At 44.9% G+C, this 25971-nt stretch overlaps 1 protein-coding gene and 1 long non-coding RNA gene across 2 annotated transcripts in view; one reads left to right on the top strand and one right to left on the bottom strand.

Annotated features, from left to right (window-relative positions):
• Positions 1 to 21751, top strand: part of LOC139077458 (uncharacterized) — a 94450-nt gene extending 72699 nt beyond the window's left edge. The window contains exon 6 of the long non-coding RNA XR_011530007.1: positions 21685 to 21751. This is a non-coding gene — a long non-coding RNA (uncharacterized lncRNA). The remainder of the gene's footprint in view (positions 1 to 21684) is intronic.
• LOC103545664 (saoe class I histocompatibility antigen, A alpha chain-like) overlaps positions 20699 to 25971 on the bottom strand; it is a 198402-nt gene continuing 193129 nt past the window's right edge. Inside the window, exons 6-8 of the mRNA XM_070585487.1 lie at positions 21489 to 21521; positions 21298 to 21342; positions 20699 to 21136 (exon numbers count right to left, since the gene is read on the bottom strand). Of these exons, the coding sequence (XP_070441588.1) occupies positions 21132 to 21136; positions 21298 to 21342; positions 21489 to 21521 (83 nt within the window). The 3' untranslated portion in view covers positions 20699 to 21131. The remainder of the gene's footprint in view (positions 21137 to 21297; positions 21343 to 21488; positions 21522 to 25971) is intronic.

Raw genomic sequence — 25971 nt, 5'->3', positions numbered from 1 at the left:
ATATTCACTGTCACCAGTTTCCACAGGATTGCAGAGAGAGATATCCCTTTTTATCAGGTGGTATTTTACCACATATTCTATCTGCTTCTTTGTTATGAATTAACAATATATTCTGGAATTTTTCCATTTTTTACATACAAATCTGGTTCAGTTTAAGGTATTGATAATGAGAATTCTGTCACTCTTGATTTTTAAAAATGTACTAAGTTTAGCATAGATCATCCTACTCCATAGTAATGGAATTTTATGTGGGAACAGGGTCATTCAGATTAAAACCTGCACTCATTCTCCAGCCTCCCTTGAGGCTGGTTGTGTTTGTCTGACTAAATTCTGGCCCATCAGATGAAGCAGATGTGAAGTTGCAGGTTTTGCCCTTAAAGGGAGAAAGCGTTACTGCCTACTCTGCTTTCCCTGTCCTGCTCATGGACCATGGACATGGTCTTAGGTACCTCAGGTCATGCTAAAAAGGGCAACGTGCCAGGGACAGCAGAGAAGAAACATGGATGCCTGGACAACCTTGTGGTGCAGAGTCATCCCAGCAGCCCTGGACTGCCTGCCTCACTGTCATGTGAGACACATACACACTTCTCTCCTGTTTAGACCACTGTTATTTGGGTTTCTGTTGCACACAACGGAACTAACACATATAGAGACAATAGGACTTCCCAGGAGGAGTTAGCCATTGTGGTCTCTTCTGGAGATGAGCAGAGACAGATTTACAGTGTCCACGACTATGGGCTCCCTGGGACACTGTTCTAAGTTGGAGTAAGGGAGAGCTTGGCCACATGGGGCAGCACAGGGAGGTTGGAGACTGTTACTTCCTCATCTTTCTAGTCATGAGGGTCCCTGGGGGAGTGTTTGGGCTCACTAGCTGCTAGATTTGGGAGTCCCTGTTTCTTCACCTCCTTTCCTGCCTTTTTACAGACAGAGCCCTTGTTCATTCCAGCCAGGATGAGAATCACTACTGGGATCTCTTCCTCCTTCTCCTCCTGTCTGATGGCAGGGACTGTGGAGGTTGACATCTAGAGGAGCCACCTCTCAGGTAGATAGGGAATGCAGGGCCATTTGTCCTTGGGTTCCATCAGGAGTCTGTGCTTCCCCAGCCTGGCTTGGACAGCCAAACTTGAGGCAGCTGACCCCAGGTCCCTCCTATCCTGTCCCCTGCTGATCCCCAAATGTATATTCTACCACTTCACCATCCGCTGTTTCTAACCAGGAGTCACTAGGTCCAGCTTAGTCTCCAAGGCATTTCACAAGGGCTGGAACACTATAGGATGGAAACATTAGGGGAATCTCAGAGTCTGCCAGTGATGGGTGACTTAGGAACCATTATGGCCTTGCACAAGGCTCTGGCTGGGAATGCAGAGACTAGAATAAACAGAGCTCAGGTCAAAGAGATTTTGTGTTCACTCCACAGGAATCCAGATAAGAATAGTGATTCCAGAAATGTTGCCTAGTCTTCCAGGTGATTTTGGGATTAAAAGATAAAACTTTTAGGTGGATAGGATTCCAAGATGGCGCCGTGAGTAGTCCTCTTTGTCTCTCGCCCTTCGAGTCTACAATTATTTGGACACTTATCGCTTGACAAAGGATATCCAGACAGCATCTCAGGACGTCTGAGACACCCACGCGACTATACATCGGAAGGCGGACGGACTTTCCTCCGGGAGGATGTGGAAATAGGTGAAAACTCTCCGACCCCGACGGGCAGCCTAGTACCCGCAAGCGGCTTTCTTCCAACGGACGCCCCCAGAGGATCCACACACATCTAGGGCAGGAGCGAGAACACAACAGAGGAGCGACGGTGGAAACAGGTGACCAGAACCCTACTTAAACCCCCCGCAATTACTCCTAAACGCAGAGGGAAACTTTGGAGTTGCACACCTGAGCCCGCGGGGAGAGTCTCTCCCCGCCATTGGCGGGGAGACCCGGCCTGGTGCTCGGGGCGCCCGGAGGGTCCCAGAGAGACGCCTGCCCCGGGGGACTAGGGATTGCCGGAGATCTCGGAGAGGACCGGGGCGGGGGAACTTTCAAAGGCGGGTCCGGCGACCCGGTGGGGAAGCGCCGGAGCTCCGCCAGGCAGCAGACAAAACTCTCTGTCTGCCGGTAGCAGAGGGGCCACGCTGAGCACTCAGGGCTCCCGGCAGAGGCCCGGAGAGAAGCCCAGAGGGCGGGGCGACCCCCAGCTGCCGTTGCCCGCCCCGGGGGACTAGGGATTGCCGGAGATCTCGGAGAGGACCGGGGCGGGGGAACTTTCAAAGGCCGGATCGGCGACCCGGAGGGGAAGCGCCGGAGCTCCGCCAGGCAGCAGACAAAACTCTCTGTCTGCCGGTAGCAGAGGGGCCACGCCCAGCATTCAGGGCTCCCGGCAGAGGCTCGGACAGAAGCCCAGAGGGCGGGGCGTCCCCCAGCTGCCGTTGCCCGCCCCGTGGGACTAGGGATTGCCGGAGATCTCGGAGAGGACCGGGGCGGGGGAACTTTCAAAGGCTGGATCGGCGACCCGGAGGGGAAGTGCCGGAGCTCCCCCAGGCAGCAGACAAAACTCTCTGTCTGCCGGTAGCAGAGGGGCCACGCTGAGCACTCAGGGCTCCCGGCAGAGGCCTGGAGAGAAGCCCAGAGGGCGGGGCGACCCCCAGCTGCCGTTGCCCGCCCCGTGGGACTAGGGATTGCTGGAGATCTCGGAGAGGACCGGGGCGGGGGAACTTTCAAAGGCGGGTCCGGCGACCCGGAGGGGAAGCGCCGGAGCTCCGCCAGGCAGCAGACAAAACTCTCTGTCTGCCGGTAGCAGAGGGGCCACGCTGAGCATTCAGAGCTCCCGGCAGAGGCCCGGAGAGAAGCCCAGAGAGCGGGGCGACCCCCAGCTGCCGTTGCCCACCCGGTGAGGCTAGGGATTGCCGGAGATCTCGGAGAGGACTGGGGCTGGAGAGAGTTCCAGAGACCCAGCTTAGTAGCCTAGGGGGAAACCCTACAGGCTCACAGAAGCCTTAGGGAAAGCCTCTGCACAGCACCAGTAGAAGGCACCCAGCCGCCAGCCACAAGGCTGGAAGACCCCAGGGCAAAAGCAGCATAGCTAGGTGTACTAACCACAGACTGTAGAAGATGCCAATAGCTCTCCTGTGACCCATAGAGGACAAGTGAGATTTGGTGGGTGCCGACAGCAACCGAGCGACAAATAAAAGTGATCCCACCCCTGGCCGCTGGAAAAGCCCATAACACCGTTGCAGACCCCAAGGGGGAGAGCGCATCTAGGTGGGCAACAACAGTAGGCACCTGCAGCCTGAAGCCCCCCGTGACGGCCCCCACGGCAGAGGAGGGAATCCAAAGGGCCACTGTGGCTACGAAGAGGGGCCCAGGCCCAGTTAGCAACTACGGACAGGGTTCCTGGTTGGTGAAGTATAAACAGCTGCTCCCCCCACCGCAGCAGCTGAAACAAGTGAAAGGAGCAACTAAACTCTATCTCCATGCGGAGGCACAAATCAACATCATCAAGCAATATGAAAAAATACATTAAATCTCCAGAACAGAAAGAAAGTAACAAATACACAGAAAACAATCCCAAAGAAAATGAGATATATAACCTAAATGATGATGACTTCAAAACAGCCATCATTAAAATACTCACTGAGTTAAGAGAGAATTCTGACCGACAACTCCACGAGTTCAGGAGCTATGTCACAAAAGAGTTTGATACGATAAAGAAGAACCAAACAGAAATACTGGAAAAGAAGAACACAATAGAGGAGATTAAGAAAAATCTAGATGCTCTGAACAGTAGGGCCGATAATATGGAGGAAAGAATTAGCAATTTGGAAGATGGCAATATAGAATTGTTGCAGGCAGAGGAGGAGAGAGAAGCAAGACTTAAAAGAAATGAAGAAACTCTCCGAGAATTATCAGACACAATTAGGAGATGCAACGTAAGGATTATAGGTATACCAGAGGGAGAAGAGAAGGAGAAAGGGGCAGAAAACCTATTCAAAGAAATAATGGCTGAGAACTTCCCAAATCTGGTGAGGGAGATGGATCTTCAGGTGACAGAAGCCAATAGATCTCCAAACTTTATCAATGCAAGAAGACCAACTCCACGGCATATAGTAGTGAAGCTAGCAAAAGTCAACGACAAGGAGAAAATATTAAGGACAGCCAGGCAAAAGAAACTAACCTACAAAGGAACCCCCATCAGGCTATCAGCAGATTTCTCAGCAGAAACTTTACAGGCTAGAAGAGAGTGGAATGATATATTCAAAAATCTGAAGGACAAAAACCTACAGCCGAGAATTCTCTACCCAGCGAAAATATCCTTCAAATACGATGGAGAAATAAAAACTTTCCCAGATAAACAAAAATTAAGGGAGTTCATTGCCACAAAACCTCCTCTTCAGGAAATCCTCAGGAAAACCCTCATTCCTGAAAAATCCAAAAAAGGAAAGGGGCTACAAAACCAAGAGCAGAGGAGATAAGTAGAAGGACAACAACAGAGAGTAGCAGCTCTACATCAGAACAGATTAAACCATGGGACGAGAAACAAAGGAAACTGAAGAAAACCGGAAAACAAGACACAAAATGGTAGTGGTAGGCCCCCACGTCTCAATAATCACTCTAAATGTAAACGGATTGAACTCCCCAATCAAAAGACACAGAGTGGCAGGATGGATCAAAGAACAAGATCCAACAATATGCTGCCTCCAGGAAACACACCTCAGCCCCAAAGACAAACACAGACTCAGAGTGAAGGGATGGAGAACAATACTCCAAGCTAATAATGAACAAAAGAAAGCAGGTGTCGCTATACTAATATCAGACAAGGTAGATTTCAAAGCAAAACAGATAAAGAAAGACAAAGAGGGACAGTATATAATGATAAAAGGGACTCTCCACCAAGAAGACATAACACTTATAAATATATACGCACCCAACACAGGAGCACCAAAATTTGTAAAGCAACTCTTAATAGAACTAAAAGAAGACATCAACAACAATACAATAATAGTAGGGGACCTCAACACACCATTAACACCAATGGACAGAACATCCAGACAGAAAATCAACAAGGAAATAATAGAATTAAATGAAAAATTAGACCAGATGGACTTAATAGATATATATAGAACACTTCATCCAAAAACAGCAGGTTACACATTCTTCTCAAGTGCACATGGAACATTCTCAAGGATTGACCATATTTTGGGAACCAAAGCAAACATCAATAAATACAAGAGAGTTGAAATAATATCAAGCATCTTTTCTGATCATAACGCTATTAAACTAGAAATCAACTACAAGAAAAAAGCAGAGAAAGGTGCAAAAATGTGGAGACTAAACAACACGCTTCTCAACAAACAATGGATCATTGAAGAAATTAAAGAAGAAATCAAATATTATCTGGAGACAAATGAAAATGAGAACACGACATACCAAATCATTTGGGATGCAGCAAAAGCAGTCCTAAGAGGGAAATTCATCGCAATACAGGCTCACCTCACTAAACAAGAAAAAGCTCACGTAAGCAACCTCAAACGACACCTAACAGAACTAGAAAAAGAAGAACAAACAAGGCCCAGAGTCAGTAGAAGGAGGGAAATAATAAAAATAAGAGCAGAAATAAACGATATTGAAACAAAAAAGACAATAGAAAGGATCAATGAAACAAAGAGTTGGTTCTTCGAAAGAATTAACAAAATTGACAAACCCCTAGCCAGACTCACCAAGAAAAGAAGAGAGAAATCGCAAATTAATAAAATCAGGAATGACAGAGGAGAAATCACAACAGATACCAATGAAATACAAGAGATCATAAGAGAATACTATGAAAAACTATATGCCAACAAATTGAACAACCTGGAAGAAATGGACAAATTCCTAGACTCCTACAATCTCCCCAAACTGAATCAGGAAGAAATGGAGAATCTGAATAGACCAATCACAAGTAAGGAAATAGAAACGGTAATCAAAAACCTCCCCAAAAACAAGAGTCCAGGACCAGACGGCTTCTCTGGAGAATTCTACCAAACATTCAAAGAAGACTTAATACCTATTCTCCTCAAACTGTTCCAGAAAATTGAGAAAGATGGAGAACTCCCTAACACATTCTATGAAGCCAACATCACTCTGATCCCCAAACCTGACAAGGACAACACAAAGAAGGAGAACTACAGGCCGATATCACTGATGAACATAGATGCAAAAATCCTCAACAAAATTTTGGCAAACCGATTACAGCAATACATCAAAAAGATTATACACCATGATCAAGTGGGATTTATACCAGGGACACAGGGATGGTTCAACATCCGCAAGTCAATCAACGTGATACACTACATTAACAAAATGAAAACCAAAAACCACATGATCATCTCAATAGATGCAGAGAAAGCATTCGACAAGATCCAACACCCATTTATGATAAAAACCCTCAGTAAAATGGGTATAGATGGAAAGTACCTCAACATAATAAAGGCCATATATGATAGACCCACAGCCAACATCATACTCAATGGACAAAAGCTGAAAGCCATCCCTCTGAGGACAGGAACAAGACAAGGGTGCCCACTTTCACCACTCCTATTCAACATAGTTCTGGAGGTGCTGGCCAGAGCAATTCGGCAGGAAAAAGAAATAAAAGGAATCCAAATAGGTAACGAAGAAGTAAAACTCTCGTTGTTTGCAGACGACATGATCTTATACATAGAAAACCCCAAAGAATCCACAGAAAAACTATTAGAAATAATCAACAACTACAGCAAAGTAGCAGGGTATAAAATTAACGTGCATAAATCAGTAGCATTTCTATACACTAACAATAAACTAACAGAAAAAGAACTCAAGCACTCTATCCCATTCACAATCGCAACGAAAAGAATAAAATACCTTGGGATAAACTTAACCAAGGAAGTGAAGGATCTATACAATGAAAACTACAAGACTCTCTTGAAAGAAATAGGCGATGACATAAAGAGATGGAAAGACATCCCTTGCACATGGATTGGAAGAATAAACATAGTTAAAATGTCCATACTACCTAAAGCAATATACAGATTCAATGCTATCCCAATCAGAATCCCAAGAACATTCTTCACAGAAATTGAACAAACAATCCTAAAATTCATATGGGGCAACAAAAGACCGCGAATTGCTAAAGCAATCCTGAGCAAGAAAAACAAAGCCGGCAGAATCACAATCCCCGATTTCAAAACATACTACAAAGCTACAGTGATCAAAACAGCATGGTACTGGTACAAAAACAGGTCCACAGATCAATGGAACAGAATTGAAAGCCCAGAGATAAAACCACACATCTATGGTCAGCTAATCTTCGACAAAGGAGCAGAGGGCCTACAATGGAGAAAAGAAAGTCTCTTCAACAAATGGTGCTGGGAAAACTGGACAGCCACATGCAAAAGATTGAAAATTGACCATTCTTTTTCACCACACACCAAAATAAACTCAAAATGGATCAAAGACCTAAAGATTAGGCCTGAGACAATAAGTCTTTTGGAAGAGAATATAGGCAGTACACTCTTTGACATCAGTTTCAAAAGAATCTTTTCGGACACTGTAACTCCTCAGTTGAGGGAAACAATAGAAAGAATAAACAAATGGGACTTCATCAGACTAAAGAGCTTCTTCAAGGCAAGGGAAAACAGGATTGAAACAAAAAAACAGCTCACTAATTGGGAAAAAATATTTACAAGCCACTTATCCGACAAAGGGTTAATCTCCATAATATACAAAGAACTCACACTACTTAACAACAAAAAAACAAACAACCCGATCAAAAAATGGGCAGAGGACATGAACAGACATTTCTCAAAAGAAGATATGAATATGGCCAATAGACACATGAAAAGATGTTCATCATCGCTAATCATCAGGGAAATGCAAATCAAAACTACACTAAGATATCACCTTACCCCCGTTAGATTGGCAAAAACATCCAAAACCAAGAACGACAAATGTTGGAGAGGTTGTGGAGAAAGAGGAACCCTCATACACTGTTGGTGGGAATGCAAACTGGTACAGCCACTATGGAAAACAGTATGGAGATTTCTCAAAAAGTTAAAAATAGAAATACCCTATGACCCAGCCATCCCATTACTGGGTATCTATCCTAAGAACCTGATATCAGATATCTCAAGAGTCCGTTGCACCCCTATGTTCATTGCAGCATTATTTACAATAGCCAAGACGTGGAACCAGCCTACATGCCCAGAAACTAATGATTGGATAAAGAAGATGTGGTATATATACACAATGGAATACTACTCAGCCATAAAAAAAGACGAAATTGGCCCATTCACAACAATGTGGATGGACCTCGAGGGTATTATGTTAAGCGAAATAAGTCAGTCAGAGAAAGACGAACTCTATATGACTCCACTCATAGGTGGAAATTAGTATATTGAGAAGGAGATCTGATTGGTGGTTACCAGGGAAAAGGGGGGGTGGGGGGAGGGTACGGAGGGGGAAGTGGTGTACCCACAACATGACTAACAAAAATGTACAACTGAAATCTCACAAGGTTGTAATCTATCATAACATTAATCAACCAGATAAGCCATTGCTACTGCCTGTGAGTTGGTGCATATTCTTGCCTCAGACCACTTTTGTCTCATGCAAAGTGGATAAATTGGAGCACCACCTGAAGTTCTGCCCATTGGAAGGAAGTTCCCTCAACACTGTGTTTGGTCATCCGTGAGTAGAGCAGGCCACTACTGGTTCACACCAAAATACTGAGGTGACACATTTATGAGCCGAGCTCAGGTTTTTCCCTTTTAGGTCAGCTGGTGCAGGAACGCCCCATTAGGTCATACGTGAGAGCTGAGGAGAAGACAAAGGTACAACAGTGGTAGGTGACAGGGTCTGAGCCATTTGTTATGCAACTAATTAGTGGTAGAATTTTCTGCTTTGTGTGCATATGGTCTCTCTACAACTATTTAACTCTGCTGTTACAGGGCAAGAGCAGCTGTAGATAATACCTAAAGAACAGATGGATCTGTGTTCCACTACAAGTTTATTAGTGGAAACAGACAGTGGGCTGCATTTGACCCATGGGCTGTAGTTGCCGACCTCTGAGCTAGTCCATTCCCGGATGTACCATTTTCATCTTAGAGTGGATTGCTCCTAGGGTGTGACAGTACCCAGACCATGAAAGGGATGTGGAGGCAACAGCCCTTTGATGTTCCATGATGAGATTCGCCATCTCTCTCAGGGCCCAGCGACATTCTGGGAGCTGTTTGTTGAATAGCATATGGTTCTCTGCAGCAGATGGCCATGCTCGTTGCTCCAGAGGTTGCTCCTAGGGGTCTGCGCTGAAGACCCTCTTGTTGGGAATTGGTACATATGCCAGATTCCACATGGCAACTTTTCCTACCACACATGCTTCTAGTACTATGCTAAACCCTGGACAGATGGTCTAGGTAGCAAGGCTACTTACTATAGCCTGGACATAGTTCCACTCAAAACCAGCAACCTTTCACGTCATCTGTTATATAAGTCAGAACAACATTGCCATAGTATGGAACATGCTGCCTCTAAAACCTGTTGAGAGCTACCAAATGTGGGGCTTCTTTGTTAGCGGCAGGAGATACAAAGTGCAATACCCTGTCCTCTACTTCTGAGAGGATGTTCCATGATACTCCAGACCATTGGAGCCCTCAAACTTTAGCCATGTGGCAGGCCTCTGAGTCTTTCAATAGTTTTAACCACCTACCCTTGGGACGCATTCATGTAACCAGAGCATCCATAGTGCATCCCATTTCTTGCTCATCAGAGTCTAATAACGTGATATTATCAATATATTGGACCAATGTGATATCTGTAGAATGTCCAGATGTCCCAGTCACTTCTCTTTCTTTGGGGAAAATATTCTTTACTGGTAAACAAATTATCTTCCATGATTTTTTAAAAAATATTTTTCCAACTTTATTTGAGACATATTGACATATAACATTGTGTAAGCTTATATGTGCAACATGATGGTTTGATATACGTATATATTGCAAAGTGATACCACAATAAGCTAAGTTATCCATCATTTCACATAGTTACCTGTGTGTATGTGCACGTGTGTGTGTGTGTCTGATGAGAACACTTAAGATCTGCTCTCTAAAGAACTTCCAAGTATACAATAAAGTCTTGTTCACTATAGCCACCACGCTGTACACTGGATCCCCACACTTAATCATCTGTAACTGGAAGTTTGTACCCTTTGACCAAAGTCACCCATTTCCCCCGTGCTCAGCCCCTGGCAATCGCCAAGTTACTCTCTGTTTCTATAGGTTCAGCCTTTTTAGATTCCACATAGAAGTGGGATCGTACAGTATTTGTCTGTCTCTCTGTCTGACTTATTTCACTTAGCATAATGCCCTCAAGGACCATCGTGTTGTCACAATTGGAAGGATTTCCTTCATTATATGACTGAATAATATTCTATTATATATACACCAAATATTCTTTTTTTTTTAAAGATTTTTTTTTTTCCTTTTTCTCCCCAAAGCCCCCCAGTACATAGTTGTATATTCTTCGTTGTGGGTCCTTCTAGTTGTGGCATGTGGGACGCTGCCTCAGCGTGGTTTGATGAGCAGTGCCATGTCCGCGCCCAGGATTCGAACCAACGAAACACTGGGCCGCCTGCAGCGGAGCGCGCGAACTTAACCACTCGGCCACGGGGCCAGCCCCCTACACCAAATATTCTTAATCCATTCATTCATTCAAGGATGCTTAGGTTGTTCCTATGTCTTGGCTATTATGAATAATGCTACAATCAACACAGGCCTGTAAATATCTTTCCAAAGATAATGATTTCATTTCCTTCACATAACTACCCATAGGTGGAATTACTGGATCATATGGTAGTTCCATTTTTAATTTTCTGAGCAATCTCCCTACTGCATTCCATAGTGGCTGCACACATTTATATTCCTGCCAACAGTGCCCAAAGTTCGTGTACTCTGCATCCTCACCAACACTTATCTCTTTTCCTTTTGATAATAGCCATTCTAACAGGTGGGAGGAGCTATCTCACTGTGGTTTTGATTTCAATTTTCTTGATGATTAGTGATGTTGAGCATCTTTTCATGTCCCTGTTGCCCACATGGATGTCTTCTTTGGAAAAATGTCTATTCAGGTCCTTTGCTCTTTTTTAAATCAGATTGTTTGTTTTGTTCCTATTGAATTGTATGAGTCTCTGATAGATTTTGGATATTAACCCTTTATCAGATATACACTCTGCAAATATTTTAATCCCTTTCCATACGTTGACTCTTCATTTTATTGATGGTTTCGTTTGCTGTGTAGAAACGTTTCAGTTTGAGATAGTCCCACTTGTTGATTTTTGCTTTTGTGGTTTGTGCTTTTGTTGTCATATCCAAAACATCATTGCCAAGATCAATGTCAAAGAGAATTTTATCTATTTTCTCATAAGAGTTTTATGGACTCAGGTCTTATATTTATGTGTTTAATCTATTTTGAGTTAATTTTTGTGACTGGTGTAAGATTTGGGTCCAATTTCATTCTTCTGCATGTGAATATCCAGCTTTCCCATTAGCATTTATTAAAGAGACTATTCTTTCCCCATTGAGTATTCTCAGCTTCCTTGTCAAACATTAACTCACTGTATATGCCTAGTCCTGTATCTGTTTTTTCTAGACCAACAAACAATTCCTTAGGTCTCAGTAGACAGTAACTGTGTATCCAAATTTTATTTCATTTTCTACACTTTAACCCGGAGATAGTATCAAATCCCACAGATTAAGGGCTTGGTCCCCCAAGACTGCCTCATTTCACAGGCCAATTGCAAGTCCAGGTAGTTACCTGTGCTCTCAACAACTGGCTCAACCGACAGGTTCCTAACACCCCCTTCCTCAAGTTCAAATAATTTGCTAGAGCCACTCACAGAACTCAGAGAAACATTTACTTATGATTACCAGTTTATTATAATGGATAGTATAAAAGATACATATGAACAACCAGATAAAGAGAAATATAAGGAGAGGTCCAGAGGGGTTCTCAGCACAGGAGTGTCTGTTATTGTGGAACTGGTGTGTGCCATCTTCCTGGCACATGGATCCATTCACCAAAGTGGAAGCTCATCCAATCTTGTCCAAAAGTTTATATAGAGCTTGCTCTCTAGCACCCCTCACCTTCCCAGTGGTTAGTAGGTGGGCCTGAAAGTCCCAAGCCTCTAATCAGTTGGTGTTTTTGGTGACCAGCCCCATCCTGAGTCTATGTAGGAGCCCCACCCTAAGTTATCTCATTTGTATATGTAGGTCTGGAAACTGGGCAAGGGATTGTAACTTTAATCTCAGCCTTCAATTTGCTCATTCTTGATCTGTTAATATGTATTAAACAACACTCCTGTTGGCCACCCATCTCTCTTGCCCCTAGAAAGCAGCATGTCTGTTAGGCATTTCCAAAAGTCCCTTGCAGTCAGAATTTCCCGGCTTCCATTCTGACATTGTTGGTTATTTTGGCAATTTTGCCCTTGTTTCTACCTTACTGCCACCTGTCCTCTGGCTTTCTGGGACTCCATTTGCCCACTGATGCTAGGGAGCCTAGTTTTTAATATTATCTCCTAGAACCAGCCTTAGCCTACAAAGCACAGACACAGTGAGGTGGATCCTCTACTCACCTGCTGATTCCTCATTGCCTGATATGCAGAGTATCCTTTGGGCCCTTCCAAGGAAAATAGTCACCTGGTGGTTTTCCAGTTTCATAGAGTAGATTCATACTAGCATGCCCACTTCTCTGAGCCTTTTCATCTCTTTCTCTCTACAATCTGCCATGGCAGTTCTGGCATCTCTACTTCATTTGATGTGGGCCACCAAATGTTTTTGTTAGAACAGCTTTATCGAGATGTAATTCCCATATGTAATTCAAACATTTAAAAGAACTAGTTTTTAGTATATTCACAGCGTTGTGCAATCATCACAACAATCCATTTTGAATCCAATTCATTACCCCATAACCATTTATTCCTGAGCAGTCAGTCCCTATTTCCCTCCAAAACTCCCCTCCTCCCTAGGAACACACTAATCTACTTTCTGTCCATAGGGGTTTGGCTTATTATGGACATTTCATATAAATAGAATGAAACAATCCATTTGATCTTTTGTTTGTTTTCTTTCATGGTGCTTAATGTATTCAAGGTTCAGTGTGTGTAGCATGCATCTGTAATTCATTCCCTCTTTTTTGCCAAATAATATTCCACTACATTGATACAACTTTTATTTCTTTATTTATCAACTGACAAACATATGAATTGTTTCTGCTTCTTAGCTATTATGAAAAATGCTTCTGTAAATATGGTGTACAAGTTTTTGTGTGGACATATGTTTACATTTCTCTTGGATAAACGCCTAGGAATGGACTTGCTGTTCATATAGCAAGTGCAGACCTTGATGAACCGCCAGACTCTTCCAAAGTGGCAGCACCATTTTATATTCCCACCAGCAGTATACAAGGGTTCCAATTTCTCCACAACCTCACAGCACTTATTAATAGTGGTCTTTCTTATTCCAGCCATCCTAGGAAGCATAAAGCCGTATCTCATTGCATTTTTGATTTGCATTTCCCTAAGGACTAATGATGTGAAGCATCTTCTCTGTGCTTATTGGCCATTTGCATATCTGCCATGGGTAAATGTCTATCAAACATTTGCTCATTTTTAAATTTTTTTTCCTATTATTGAGTTGGAAGAGGTCTTTATATATTCTAGAGACTAGTTCCTTAGATGCAGAATTTTCAAATATTTTCTCCCAGCCTAGGCTATATTTTTACTTTTTCGATGGTGTCCTTTAAAGCACAAAAAAATTTTTAAATTTGTTGAAGTCCAATTAATCTATTTGTTCCTTTGTTACACGTATTTTGGGTGTCATATGTAAGAAACCATTGCGTAATCTAACGTCTATAAAGAATTATCCCTATATTGTCTTCTGAGAGTTTTATAGTTTTTTTTTTCTTTTCCAAACCCCCCTGTACACAGTTGTATATCTTAGCTGCAGGTCCTTCTAGTTGTGGGATGTGGGACGCCGCCTCAACATGGCCTGACAAGCAGTGTCATGTCCACACCCAGGATCCGAACCCTGGGCCGCCGCAGCGGAGCATGCAAACTTAACCACTCGGTCATGGAGCCAGCCCCATCTTTCTCTTATTGCTGATTTAGCATTTATATTTAGGTCTTTGATCTACCTTGAAATAATTTTTTCGTATGGTGGGAGGTATGTGTCCAACTTCATTCTTTTGCATGTGGATACGCAATCATGTTAGCAGATTAGCCTTTCCTCATTGAGTTGTCAGCACTCCAGGTTGAAATTCAATTGACCATAAATGTGAGGGTGGATTTCTGACCTCTCAATCCTATTCCATTCCATTCTAATTCTATTCTACATGTCTATCCTTATGCTGGTAACACTGTCTTGATTACTTTAGCTTTGTGGTAAATTTTGAAACCAGGAGTGTGAACAAAGTCAGACTTTGTTCTTCTTTTTCAAGAGTGTTTTGATCTAGTCCTTTGAATTTCCAGATGAATTTTAAGATCAACTCATCACTTTCTGGAAAGAAACCAGCTGGACTCTATATAGAGATTACATTGAATCTTTGGATCCATTTGGAGATATAACCATCTTAGAAAGTCTTTCATCATCCCATATTGAAACCATATTCTTAATGAACAATAACTCCCAACTAACCCCTTTCTCAGACCCTAGAAACTATCAGACATATATATGTATCATAGCACCTGAAAAGATGCTCAGAATCATTAATCAGTCAGGAAAGGAATATCCAAAGCACAATATATATGCATATGCTTACATTTGAATATCCTCGTAGTAAATGTCTATTCAATTCTTTTGCACATTTTAAAGTAGAGTTGTTGGTCTTTTTGGTATGGAGTTGTTGGAGTTCTTTCCATATTCTGGATGTTAATCACTTATCAGATACATGATTTGCAAATATGTTCTTCCATTCTGTAGCTGCCTTTTTACTGTTGATATAATCCTTTGATACCCAGAAGTTTTTAATTTTTTTAAAATTTTTAAAATTTATGTAATTTATTTTATTTCATTTCATTTTATTTATTTTAGAGGAAGATTGGCCCTAAGCTAACTACTGCTAATCCTCCCCTCTTGCCCTCAGGAAAGACTGGCCCTGAAGGCATTCCATGCCCAGCTTCCTCTACCCTATATGTGGGATGCCTACCACAGCATGGCTTTTGCCAAGCGGTGCTGTGTCTGCACCCGGGATCCGATCCGTCTGAACCCAGTCTCACCAAGAAGTGGAAAGTGCAAACTTAACCAGTGCGCCACCTGGTTGGCCCAGAAGTTTTTAATTTTGATGAACTCCCATTAACCTATTTTTTCTCTTATGCCTGTGCCTTGGTGTCATATCTAAGAAACCATTGCCAAATCCAATGTCATGAAGATTTTCCCCTATTTTTATTCTAAGACTTTTATAGTTTTAGCTCTTACGTTTAGGTCTTTGGTCCATTTTATATTAAGGTTGGTATATGGTGTAAGGTGAGTGTCCAGCTTTATCAGTTTGCATGTGGCTGTCCAGTTGTTCCAGCACCATTTATTGAAAAGACTATTGTTTCCCCCATTGTATGATCTTGGCACCTTTGTTGAAAGTCAGTTGGCCAAAGACGCATGGTTTTATTAACGGACTCTCAATCCTATTCCATTGATCTCTATGTCTATCAATATGCCAGTACCACACTGTCTTGACTACCATTGCTTTGTGGAAGCCTTGAAATTGAGAACTGTGAGCCCTCCTACTTTATTCTCCTTTGATAAGGTTGGCTATTGGAGGTTCCTTGAATTTCCATAGGAATTTAGAATGAGTTTGTCATTCTGTACGAAGTGAGTTAGGTATTTGATAGGGATTGTGTTGAATCTATAGATCAATTTCAGGTGTATTGCCATCTTAATAACATGAAGCCTTCTAATCCATGAACAGTTTTACATTTCTGTAGATGTTTAATTCTTTTACCAATGTTTTGTAGTTTCCAGAGTTTAAGTTTTGGCACTTGATTCATTGAGATATCCCTAATATTTTATCCTTCTAAATGCTATTGTAAATGGAATATTTTTTAAACTTCATTCTTAGATCTGTTCTATTGTACAGAAATATAATTGATTTTTGCATATTTACCTCATATGCTACAACCTTGCTGAACTCCATTAGTTCTAAAAGCTTTTTAGTGGATTTCTTAAGGATTTTCTATGTATAACAGCACGTCATCTGCGAATAGAAATAGTTTTATTTCTTTCTTTCCAGTTTGAATGCATTTTATGTCTTTTACTTGCACAGCTGCTCTGCCTAGAAGCTCGAGCACAATGTTGAATAGAAGTAGTGAGAGTCGACATCTTTGTCTTATTGCTGATTTAGGAGGAAAACCATTATTTTTCTATTTACTATCATATTAGCTTCAGAGTTTCCATAATTATCCTGAATCAGATTGAATAATTTCCTACTATAGTTTTGGATGCTTTTTATATTTTATCGAGTATTTTTAGTGGAAGTGGCAGCTTTAAAATTTAGCCTCCCAGGTTATGGAAATGGAATCCCCATGACCTATTTGATGATTGCTGGTATTTACCTGGCTCCAGGGCAGGTGCTAGAATGCAAGTCCACCTAAACCAATGCTACCTTGAGTCTTCCAGGAATGGTGCTCCTTTCTGAACTGCTTGTAATCTGCCCACAGTAAGACAGAAACAGAACCTGAAAGTGAGTGTAAGTAAGTAAACCTCTATCTTATTTTGTCCCAGACTGGTGACTGTCACGGAAAAGACGAGCACTTATATTATGTCATTGGATCTGCTAACACAGTTTGATGATTCGCTCTTCATGAACCAGAGACTGAGTGGTAGAGTTTCTAAACTAGGATGGTTTTTACACTCTTGGTGGGGTCACGTAAATACTGATCAATGTTATACTCTCCCAAGAACTATGTGCACAAAGAAATATAAATATTAATGTAAAATGTCAGTGTATATAAGTAAGGATCCTCTGAAGTCTTACAGATCTTGGTTTTTTAATGCCAGCAAGAGACAAAGGCAGGGAGAAGACATTTTGAGGAATCACTTTCTACTCCCTATACTGCCCACCATTTCCCCCTATTTGTGAAAATGCTAGAGTAGACAAAAGCTGGACCCCATAACACACTATCAAGGGAGTAAGTTGAAAGATGTCACTTATCCAACCAAACCTGAGTGTCTACATGTACCAGATGAAGTTCTTGTTTCAGATTACTCCTCCAAAAAAGTTGAAGTTTGTCATTTTTTCCCATTCCTCACCCTTAACACGACCCTTAGAACCTGTACCTTCTTTCCTTGTTGGGAGATCCACACTTAAGAGTCTTGGAAGGAGGCAGAGACCCCCTCCACCCATAAGAGAGAGGAAAACCCACTTTCCCAAACATCCTTGCAGTTGAACATGTCATAAGGCTCCACCAGTCAGGTGACCACACGCTGGACTCTGACTCAGGACATGGTGACACAGATAGACTGGAACTGTGCAGTAGGCATTTGGCAAAGGTGGCAGGAGTGGCAGTAGTGTCATGAAGCAGCCAGGGGCAGCAGAGACAGCAGTCCTAGCTACAGGACCCAGTGTCCAGCACCAGGAGAGTCAGTGGTAGGAACAGTGGAACTGTCAGAGAAGCAGGCAGAGGAATCCCACGTGGGACCCAAGGCCCTAACACTTCTCTCTCTCTTTCTATTTATCTACATTCATTTATGTTTCAATTAGAACAATTTGGTATCCACTGTTCACAGCAAGAAGGGAGTGAGAAATCCATGTAGGGAAAAGATTCACAGAGCAAGGATCCATTTTTTCCCAGCTTTATTTGAGATTCAATTGACATATAATATTGTGGATGTCAGAGGTGTACAACCTGTTGATTTGATCCTTACACGGCAAAATGATTAACACCATAGAGTAAGGAAACACCTGCATCATGTCACATAATGACCAATTCTTTTTTGTGGTGAGAACATTTAAGAACTCTCTTAGCAACTCAGACTTTCTTTTGCTGAGCTGATAACCACTTCCAAAATCTACCACCTGTGTACACCCCATGGTAGAGCAGACCTCCCAGCGTACGTCTTGCCTCTTTCTTCCCAGCAAAATTTTAAATGTGAATTTAAGACTCCTCTTCACCCTGATCACTCTCCGGTCATTGGCATCAGAGGTTCCCAATCTGGCCAAGCAGCAGGATAGCTTGTGGGCTTGTTACAAAATACTCAAGGCTTCTCCCTGGACTCACTATCTTAGAATATTGAGCACAGCACCCAAGAATCACTTATTTAGCTAGCCCTACATCTGAGACTGATGCACAGCGATGTGGCAATCCTGGTCTACGTTCGTGCTACTAAATGTGTGATCTGAAGACCAGCAGCATCAGCACCAAACGGGTTATAATGACAGAATCAGCTTTACTCCAGACTGTCTAGATCTTACTGAGATGTCCAAGAGTAGATTCCTGTGCACAGGACAGTTTAGGACTACCTGCTCTCCAAGCCTTCTAAGATGTGGTGTCAGAACTATGCAGCGTGCTCTGCATGTGTGGTCTGATCAGATCACCTACCACAGGGGGCTGGGGGGGGGGTGTGGTTCAGGGTTCAGTCCTTGTCTTTTCTTTTTTACAGTCATCACTCCCCTGGTGACCTCATCGGTTTTCAAGGCTTTAAATATCATTTATATGGTGTCACCTCTCAAATCCAATTCTGCAACCAAGACATGTCACCTAAACTCCAGACTCAAATTATCCAACTGCTAACCTCAGTTGCATTTCTAATAAACAACTCAAATTCAACATTTCCTAAATCAGATGACTATGCTGCTTCCTCAAACGTGTTCCATCCTCCTCTCCATTTCTACTGGAGGCACTCCATATTTCTACTTGCACTTCTGAAAATTGGGGTGTCCTCCTTGATCCTCTTTTCTCAAAACCCAGATTTAATCCATTAGGAGATGCTGTAAAGCCCATCTTCAGAAGGTACCCAGAATCCAATCTCTTCTTATTATTTTCTCCGCTCACAGTCCAGACAAAGCCGCTAACATCTCTAGCCCAGGACACGGCACTAGTTTCCTACAGTTTTCTCTACGGTTGCTTGTCCTTCATCTCTTGATTCTGCACAGCACCACACTGATGCTTCTAAAGAGAAGGCCTACGAGATTATCTTCTGTTCAAAGCAGTCTTGTAACTCCACATCTTACTCAAAGAAAAGTCAAAACCTTCCACTACCTTCAGGCTTACATGGCCTGGGTGTAATTCGGACCTCATCTCAATATTCTCTGCTCCAGCCACACCAGCCCCCCTCACTCTTCCCAGAAACACAGACACACTCCTGCCTTAGCGCATCTGCACTGGGGGTGCCCCTGCCTGCCAAGAAGTTCCCCAGACATCCTCGTGGATATCCTCATGTCCTTCACATCTTTCCTCAAGGTCACCTTCCCAGTGAGGCCACACCACCACACTCTAGGAAAACAGCCACCTTCCCTGTCCCCACACACTTATACTCTGGGTCACCTTCCTGAAGGCACTTACAACTTCTCACATAAATACTTCCCTTATTTACTGTGCTTATAGCATGCAGTGTGCCCCTCACCACTAGAACACGTGCTCCCCAAGGCTGAAAATTTCTGCCTGTTTTTAATTCTGAGGTTTCCTAAATGTAAAAATCCTTTGTCATCTATCTGGCAAATTAGTTGAATGAATGATCAAGTACAGACACCTCCCTATTCTAGAGACAGTATGTTTCTTAATGCAACCTCAGGTCACACGTTGTTTGGTGGCAGCTACAGCACAATGTCCACCCACACTGACATAAGTGCCGCCTGTACTTTTCTCACAAGCGCTGCTCTCCCCTCCTCCCTCTCTTCCACAGCCGCTCTCCTGCACGCTCACACACACAATTATACTTCTCTCTTCAGAAAGGACAATCCTAGGCTCATGGGCCCTATTTTTCCAACCAATTGTGAACTCTAAACTAGATTCAACTTTATAAATCCATGTATTTAAATCAGAGCCAGCACAAGGATGACGAGGGCTATGGGCAGACAGACAGGGCAGGCAGCAGAGAAGACTGAAACCCAGCGGAATTTATGAGATGAAAAACTACTGTATCCTTCCTGTCTACCACTTCCAGATTCTGGTTCTGTAAAAGTGGGGGAAAGATGGAAGGAACAATCCAGGAAACAGCTCTAGAGGGAGGGCAAGAGCCAGATGAGTCTGAAAATTTGTCCCTCGATACCACAGAGTCTCCTGTGTGCAGAGGCCACCCTGGGCCTTGAGGGGACAATGACAGGCCAAATGACTGCTGCTGCTGGCAGAGATGGGGACACCCAGAGACTGAGACAGAACTCAAAACATGAAAAAGAACATAATCCAAAAAAATCCTGAAAGAAACAAAGTCCAAACACACAAAAGGCAGGTGCTGAGGGCCGGACCCTGGATGGAGCCCAGGCTGACCCGGCCACAGGAAGCCGTTGCTGCCCACAGTCCTGAAGACACAACAATGCCCCAGGCCATGTCCTCATCCCTGTGATCACAGGTACTGATGGAACAAGGTTCTATAGAAGGAACCAGAACAAAGGAGCAGAGAGATGCGCCAGCCAAGGAATGACATCACAGCCCATGATGTACTGAACACTGACTGTGCAGAGGTCCCATCCACGCACAGACTCAGCACAGCAAACATGACTTCTGGAAAGTTCTCAGTGCTTCCATTTATTTCCACTCTCAAACTTGAGGAATCTTCTCCTTTTAATTAACACATCAATCCCTTACAACAAGAATTATAGAAAAATTCACATCCAGATTCATATTTTCAATAAGGAAGCAAATGATCACTACTCAGTGCAACAGGGAGTTAAGACAGGGAGGGAGCCGGCCCAGCCCCACCTCTGCTGGAACAGGAAATTAGATCAGGGAAAGCACAAAGGTCAGTGTGGGGAGGGGGTCCTGGAGAGCAGGGGGTGGACCAATCGCCTCACCTCCTCACATTATCCTAATAGGACCACCCCACACATTCAGATGCCAGTTGCAGAAAGCTGGAAGTGTGGGCATCTGAAGTCACAAAGTGGAGCGTCAACAAATCTTGCATCACTTGGTCTCCCACAGGGCCGCTGTCTCACACTGTAAAAGAAAATAATCGTGAACAAATTCATGTCAGTCACACAAGTGTTGACATTCTCATCAGCCCTCTGCATGCTCCAAATGCCCCAAAGAATTCCCATAAACCAGGTGTGTCCCCCTGCCCCAAAGCCCCTCCCCACTTCAGGTCCTCCAAGTCTCACCTTTCTGTGGGAGAGATGCATCAGAGCCTTGGGCACTGTCACTGTCTGGGGGAGAACAAGCAGGAAGCTGGGCAGAGCCCACAGGAGATGAGACTAAAGAATGAACTATGGGGTGAGTGAGCTCCCCACCCCGGGGCTCCTGGCTCCAGTATTCCAGGGGTCTCAGGGATCAATCCCCCACTCAAACTTACTTGCAGCCTGCAGGTAAATCCCTCTTTTTTCACCTGTGGGAAAGAAAACAGGAGAAGGCTAAGCCATGAGATCCTAGAGGAATCCCCTAGTCCTGGACCACAGGGAAGTTTCCAGAACCATGACTGGATACCCAGGGCAGGATCCGGAAATATGAAGAAAGGAGATGTGTGGGCTAGACCAACTGCCCTCCTGGAGGTCTGTCCTCAGCAGGGACCTTCCCTCTGACCTTCGACTGCTGGGAATCAGGTCCTCAGCACCAGAATTATCAAGGTGAAAAATCTCTTTCATTTTCATAAGTGCTTTACAAAACAGTGTTAGCAATCAGGCCAGAGTGGCAAGCACGTGTGTGGATGGCACTTCCCAGTAATGGGGCAGGGCAAGTTCTGCTTGGTTCTCTGAACCCCCAGTGGACAAGAAAACTCAGATCCCAAACCCCCTTCCCTACCTGAGCGCTTCTTCCTCCAGATCACAGCTCCAGCCCCCACAGCTCCAAGGAGACCCAGGCCAGCAATGACACCCACGATGGGGATGGTGGGCCGACGCCGCAGCTCTGGGGAAGGAAGGCAAGGGCCAGGGCCCTGATCCCCAGGCCTCAGCCCTGACCCTGCTGAAGGTCTCCAGAAGGGCTCCTGATTTCCCTGAGAAGAGGCTCTGAGCCCACGGCTCCCTCCTTACCCCATCTCTGGGTGAGGGCTCAGGCAGCCCCTTGTGTGGCACACGGCACGTGTATCTCTGCTCCTCTCCAGAAGGCACCACCACAGCCGCCCACTTCTGGAAGGTCCCATCCCCTGCAGGCCTGGTCTCCACAAACTCCGTGTCCTGGGTCAGGTCCTCCCCGTCCATCCTGCCAGGTGAGGGTGATCTCCGCAGGGTAGAAGCCCAGGGCCCAGCACCTCAGGGTGACCTCACAGTCAGAGATGGGGTGGTGGGTCACATGTGTCTTTGGGGCGTCTTAGGAGAAGGGTCAGAAAATTCAGTTTCAGTTACCTCCATAGGCCACTGAAGCATCACTTGCGTGACCATCCTGAGAACGGACAGGACAATTGGTTTGAAGGAGGAAGCACAGAACCCAGACACGAGCCTGGACTTGCAGATTGAGGATAAGCTCATATTCCTTGGAAAGTTCTAGAATAAGGGTGAGTGCCCAGAGTTCCATCCTTCAGGTCTCTAAACAGGAGAACACAGACTTCTGGTTCTGATCTGGATGCAGGGTGAATGACTCACAAAAGCTGGAGTCAGACCTGCAAAGATGTTCTCAAGCCGAGAACAAGGCCTTGAGAAAGTCATGGGTCACAAGACGGCCGCCAGGGTCAAAAGGAACGAAGGACAGCGATTTCAGGGATGGTCTCCACTCCTATGCCTCAAGAAACTGGATTCCTTCACTGTCCTTTAGAGAAGGGCAGGCCCTCTGGGCAAGTCTTTAGTAGACAGATGAAAACCTGGGGTGGGTTCCTTCCTTTCTGAGCATCAATCCAGCTCTGATCCCATTTCCTCCCTCTTTGTGGGAAGCCAACCCGGGCCGAGGGGAGATCAGGAGCTCCCCGCGGCCCCTAGTACCCGCGCGCTGCAGCGTCTCCTTCCCGTTCTCCAGGTGTCTGAGGAGCCACTTCACGCACGGGCCCTCCAGGTAGTTCCTGAAGTCCTCCGCCACTCCGGCCGCCTCCCATTTGCGCCGGGTGATCTGAGCCGCAGTGTCCGCCGCGGTCCAGGAGCGCAGGTCCTCGTTCAGGGCGAGGTAATCGGCGCCGTCGTAGGCGGACTGCCTGTACCCGCGGAGGAGGCGCCCGTCTGGCCCCACGTCGCAGCCATACATTTCCTGGAGGGTGTGAGACCCTGACCCCGCCCCGAGGTCAGCCCCGCCCACTCGGCCCCGCCCCCGCCCCGTCCCCCGCAGAGATTAAACCTAAACTGAAAATGAAACCGCGGGCAAGTCCCCGCCGGCTCTTCCCGGGTCGGGGGTCGGGCGGGTCCCGCAGCCTCGGGTGAATCTCGGACCCGGAGACTGGGGAGACCCCGGCACGTCCGTGGGGATGGGGCGCGGCCTGGACCCGGGCCCGCGTCGCTCACCGGCCTCGCTCTGGTTGTAGTAGCCGCGCAGGGTGTTCAGGTCCACTCGGTAAGTCTGTGCGGTGCCCTTGAAGATCCGCGTACTTCGCTCCCAATACTCCGGCCCCTCCCTGCTCCATCCACGGCGCCCACGGCTGCATCCTCGGACTCGCGGCGTCGCTGTTCAACCGCACGAACTGCGTGTCGTCCACGCAGCCGACGGCGATGAAGCGGGGCTCCCCGCGGCCGGGCCGGACACGGCGGTGTAGAAATACCTCAGGGAGTGGGAGCCTGGGGGGTGGGGTGGGGCTGTAGACCCTGGGGGCCGACGGATAGTGGTGGGCACTTGGGGTGGGAGGAGGAGGGGGCAGGAAAAGGGAGGGATTAGGATGGGGCGGGGCCGAGGTGGGCGGGGTGGGGCGGGGGGGTGGGTCTGGGCATGGGTCCGGGGTAGACGCGCCTTCCCCGGGGGGTCCTGCACCCTTGCCGCGCGGTCCCCTCGCTCCGCCCCCCGCAGAGGCTGTTTTCTCCCGAACCCGCACTCACCGGCCCAGGTCTCGGTCAGGGTCAGGGCCCCCGAGAGCAGCAGGAGGAAGGTTGGAGGCATCATGACTGCATCCTCGCGGTGTGGGGAGAATCTGAGCCCCGGTTGCTCCGTGCGGACTTTATACCCCGGAACAGCGGAGACGCTGATTGGCTTCTCTAGAAACCGGACACCCAATGGGAGTGAGAACTGAGGTCGCGTCTAACTCAATCTCCAGGCAGGAGGACCTGACAGGTTGTGAGAGGGAGAAGCGAAACTCAGGGAGATGGGGACTCCCCAACACTCAGCTTCCCCGCCCCAGACTCCGCCCTCGGGGCTGAGACTCTGGAAAGCCGCGCCCTCTGTGTAAGTGAACAGTTCTCAAACATTTTGTTTTCAGGATGTCTATATAGTCATACAAATTATTGAGGACCCCAAGGATAATATTTCGTATGTGGGTTATATCTATCAATATTTGCCCTACTCGGAATAAAACAGTTTTTAAAAATTTTTTATTCCTTTAAAATATTATTGATAACCTATTACATGTTAACAAAGAATATGTTTCCATGAGAAATCTCTTTCCACAAATAAACAGGGTAGTGAGAAGAGTGGATCTTTTTACATTGTACAGTTTTGCAAGTCTTTTTTGTCTGTCTCATTAGAAAACTGTTGGATTTTCATATTTGCTTCTGCATTTAATGTTCTTTATTTTGGTTGAGGTAGATGAAAAAATACACAAATCTTATAGGTGTAGTATTTTTTTTTTTTGCTTTTTTCTCCCCAGATCCCCCAGCACATAGTTGTGTATTTTTAGTTGTAGGTCCTTCTAGTTGTGGCACATGGGACGCCACCTCAACGTGGCCTGAGTGGTGTCTTGTCCCGGCCCAGGATCCGAACTAGCGAAACCCTGGGTGGGGGAAAGGGGAGCGCGCGAACTAACTCCTTGGCCACGGGGCCGGCCCCAGGAGTAGTATTTTTAGGGAACTTTTTCATATAATTGTGGATATTGTCTTTGATAAAAATCTTTGATATCAAATAAAATGAAAGTCCATAGTTTCTCAAAGATTATTTGCAAAGTGAAACCTGAAACAATATCACTGAATATTTCCTATTCTGTTACATTAAAATCCATTGCCTGTCTTGCACATTGAATGGCTCTTGTTCTAATATATGATATTTTTGTGTGTTTGTGTGAGGAAAATTGGCTCTGAGCTAACATCTGTGCCAGTCTTCCTCTATTTTATGTGGACACCACAATTCCATGGCTTGAAGAGTGGTGCCAGGTCCACGCCCAGGATCCGAACCTGTGAACCCCGGGCTGCTGAAGTGGAGTGTGCAAGCCTCACCACTACGTCACTGGGCCCGCCCCCTATGATTTTTTTTAAAGTAATGCATTGTTTCACTAAGTTATAGATAATTCTTCCAGTGTAGATTACACTAGAATCAAACTATTTTAAAAAATCACATTAGTTTTAATATTACCACAGATCCTAACAGAAAAGTTTGTCAGTAGAGGGAAGCTGTCAAGCTTGCAGAGATGGGAAAGAAATGTTCCAAAATTCTGATTTTTCTCTTTAGAGCTTACATTTCATCAAGGCAAAGTACTATCAGTTATCTACTGTCAGTTGGTTTTCTTGAAGGGAGAGGCTCTCATCATTTTGAGAAAGTGTCTGTCAAATATTCAAGTAAAAAGTCTAAATAATCATATTTCTGTGTTGTTTTTTCCTTCAAGTAAAAATGGTATTCCATGAAAAAAGAGGCTAGTTCAGCTCCTACAAGTTATTTTCCTTGGGACACAGTACTTTGGAATGGAGCAGAAATGCTTTATATGTACATTCCATGTCATCATCTAGGATGTTCTTAAATGTGGGTTTGAGGTGAATGATTTAGTAACGATGATAATTTTTAAT

This window comes from Equus przewalskii, chromosome 19 (genome assembly GCF_037783145.1).
Source record: "Equus przewalskii isolate Varuska chromosome 19, EquPr2, whole genome shotgun sequence".
In the NCBI taxonomy this organism is placed as follows: Eukaryota; Metazoa; Chordata; class Mammalia; order Perissodactyla; family Equidae; genus Equus; species Equus przewalskii.
The sequence above is the reverse complement of the archived record's forward strand: the minus strand, read 5'-3'. Positions and strand labels throughout refer to the sequence as shown.